This window comes from Monoraphidium neglectum (assembly GCF_000611645.1).
Source record: "Monoraphidium neglectum strain SAG 48.87 unplaced genomic scaffold scaffold01555, whole genome shotgun sequence".
NCBI lineage: Eukaryota > Viridiplantae > Chlorophyta > Chlorophyceae > Sphaeropleales > Selenastraceae > Monoraphidium > Monoraphidium neglectum.
The window spans coordinates 1,549-3,544 of record NW_014012073.1 but is presented as its reverse complement, the minus strand read 5'-3'; the positions used below and the strand labels follow the sequence as shown (position 1 = coordinate 3,544).

General features: G+C 71.6%; 1 protein-coding gene across 1 annotated transcript in view; it reads left to right on the top strand.

Annotated features, from left to right (window-relative positions):
- Positions 1-236: 236 nt before the first annotated feature.
- MNEG_8280 (Cu2+-exporting ATPase) overlaps positions 237-1,996 on the top strand; it is a gene marked incomplete at both ends in the record, with an annotated part of 2,307 nt that continues 547 nt past the window's right edge. Inside the window, 3 exons of the mRNA XM_014043247.1 lie at positions 237-461; positions 674-1,306; positions 1,537-1,968. Of these exons, the coding sequence (XP_013898701.1) occupies positions 237-461; positions 674-1,306; positions 1,537-1,968 (1,290 nt within the window). The remainder of the gene's footprint in view (positions 462-673; positions 1,307-1,536; positions 1,969-1,996) is intronic.

Below are 1,996 nucleotides of genomic sequence, written 5' to 3'. Positions count from 1 at the left end.
CGTTGTTCAGGTCACTTTCAAAGGTTTGATCCCAGTGCCCAAAATCAAAAGCACCTGCGAGCTCGCAGCGCTCCGCCAGCAATCCAGCTCGTTATCACAATTGAAGATAGCCGCTCTTTGATACATACAGCGCCAAGCGTCGCGTGCCAAGAAGGCGCACGCGACCATTGAGAGCGTGGGTGGCGAGGTCAGCCTGAGCCAGTGGTGCGCCTCACGACCGCACTGTGTTAGCCACCATGAAAGCGGGCAGCGGCTGTTGCAATCCTGCCCAGCCTACCGACGTTGCAACCGGCGATAACGGCCTGGCCCAGCGCGCCCCGTGCGCGTGCTTTGTCACCGGCGAGGCGTGCGGCTGCGACCAGGTGGCGTTGAGCGGGAAGCCTGGCGCCGCACCCGTCGTGTATGTGTGCGCCTGCGACTGCAGCACATGCGCCTGCAATGACGCCGAGACGCTGCAGCAGGTGAGCAGGGGGCCAGCAACAAGGGTGGAGCTCGGCTGCTGCTTGGTGGTGCAGCTGGGTGGGTGGGTCCAGCAGCAGCAGCAGCAGCGAGGCTGGCCCTCAGCTCCCAGTGCACCACCCTGAACTGCTCTGCGCTGTGTATGGGCAGCCGCATCCGGCTTTTGCCTCAAGCACCTGCACGGATCCCCGCGCGCCTGCCCTCCCCATGCTAGGTACACGAGATTGGCGCCGCCGACGCGGCGATCGGCCCCGGCGGCCTGCTGCTGACGCTCGGCGCGCCGCGCCCCGGCGAGCTCGCCGCGCGCTGGCGCGGCGCCGCGGCCGCGCTGCTGGCGGCCGCGCCCGGCCTGGAGGTCGATGCGGTGCGCCTGCGCGGCGCAGGGGACCAGCTGCAGGTGCTGCTGAGGCAGAGCGCCGCACCGGCTGAGCCGCAGGCGCTCTCGCGACCGCAGCAGCCGAGCCAGCAGCAGCAGCAGCAGCAGCAGCAGCAGCAGCTGCACCCCGCCGCAGCGCTGCTGAGCCGCCTGAGCGACCTCGGCCTGCAGCTGCGGGGCCAGGAGCCGGCGGCGGGCGCGCCCGACTGGCTCGCGCGGCTGTTCGGCGCCGCAGCACCGCCGCCCGGCGTCACGATCCGCCTCGACGCCACCGGCACGCCCCGCGGCGGCGGGCCCAGCGGCGGCGGGCGCGCGCATGACGTCGCGGCGGAGGCCCCTGCGCCATCCAGCGCAGAGGCGTTGCTGCAGGAGCCGCTGCCCTCCGCCCCCGAGGCCGGCCGGCTGGTGGCGTCCATTGGTGGAATGACGTGCTCCATGTGCGCATCGGCTGTTGAGGACGCCGTCCGACAGGTGCGGCTGCACGGGCGTTTGCGTGATCTGGGGTATCGAGCCCTGCCCTCGGAAGCACTTTGTCTAGATGGGTTGGGCCCCTGGGGCTCTGGCGCTGTCCTTTGTTGCAGGGCCCTGCGGCAGCCCTGCAATTGATTCAAAGCGCCTGCAGCGCGCGAAGAGCGCTGAGCCGCTTCAAGGAGCACTCAGCCGCTCGCCTGCCCTCGGCTCGCGTACTACCCACTGCGCAGGTGCCCGGGGTGCTGTCCGTCGTCGTCAACCTCGCGACTAACAGCGCCACGATTACGTACGACCCCGCCGCCACCGGCCCTCGCGCCTGCCTGGAAGCTGTCGAGTCGGCCGGCTTCGACGCGTACCCCGCGCCGGACGGCGACGCCTCCGGCCTCGGCGCCGCCGCCGCGGCCGCCGCGCGCGAGTCGGCGCGCTGGCGGCGGCGCCTGGTGGCGTCCGCGGCGCTGTCGGTGCCGCTGGCGGTGCTGTCCATGCTGGCAATGGCGCCGGCTCTCTCAGAGGTCATGGAGGGTCACCAGGCCATGGGCATGGGCACACAAAGCGGCGGCATCGACGGCAGCGATGGGGGCATGCACGGGATGGCCGGAGACGGCTCGGCCGCCGGCCACCCCAGCCCCGCCCCCGCCCCCGCCAAGAGCCCGGCGGTGCTGGTGGGCAGCCTGCCGATCCTGTGGCTGG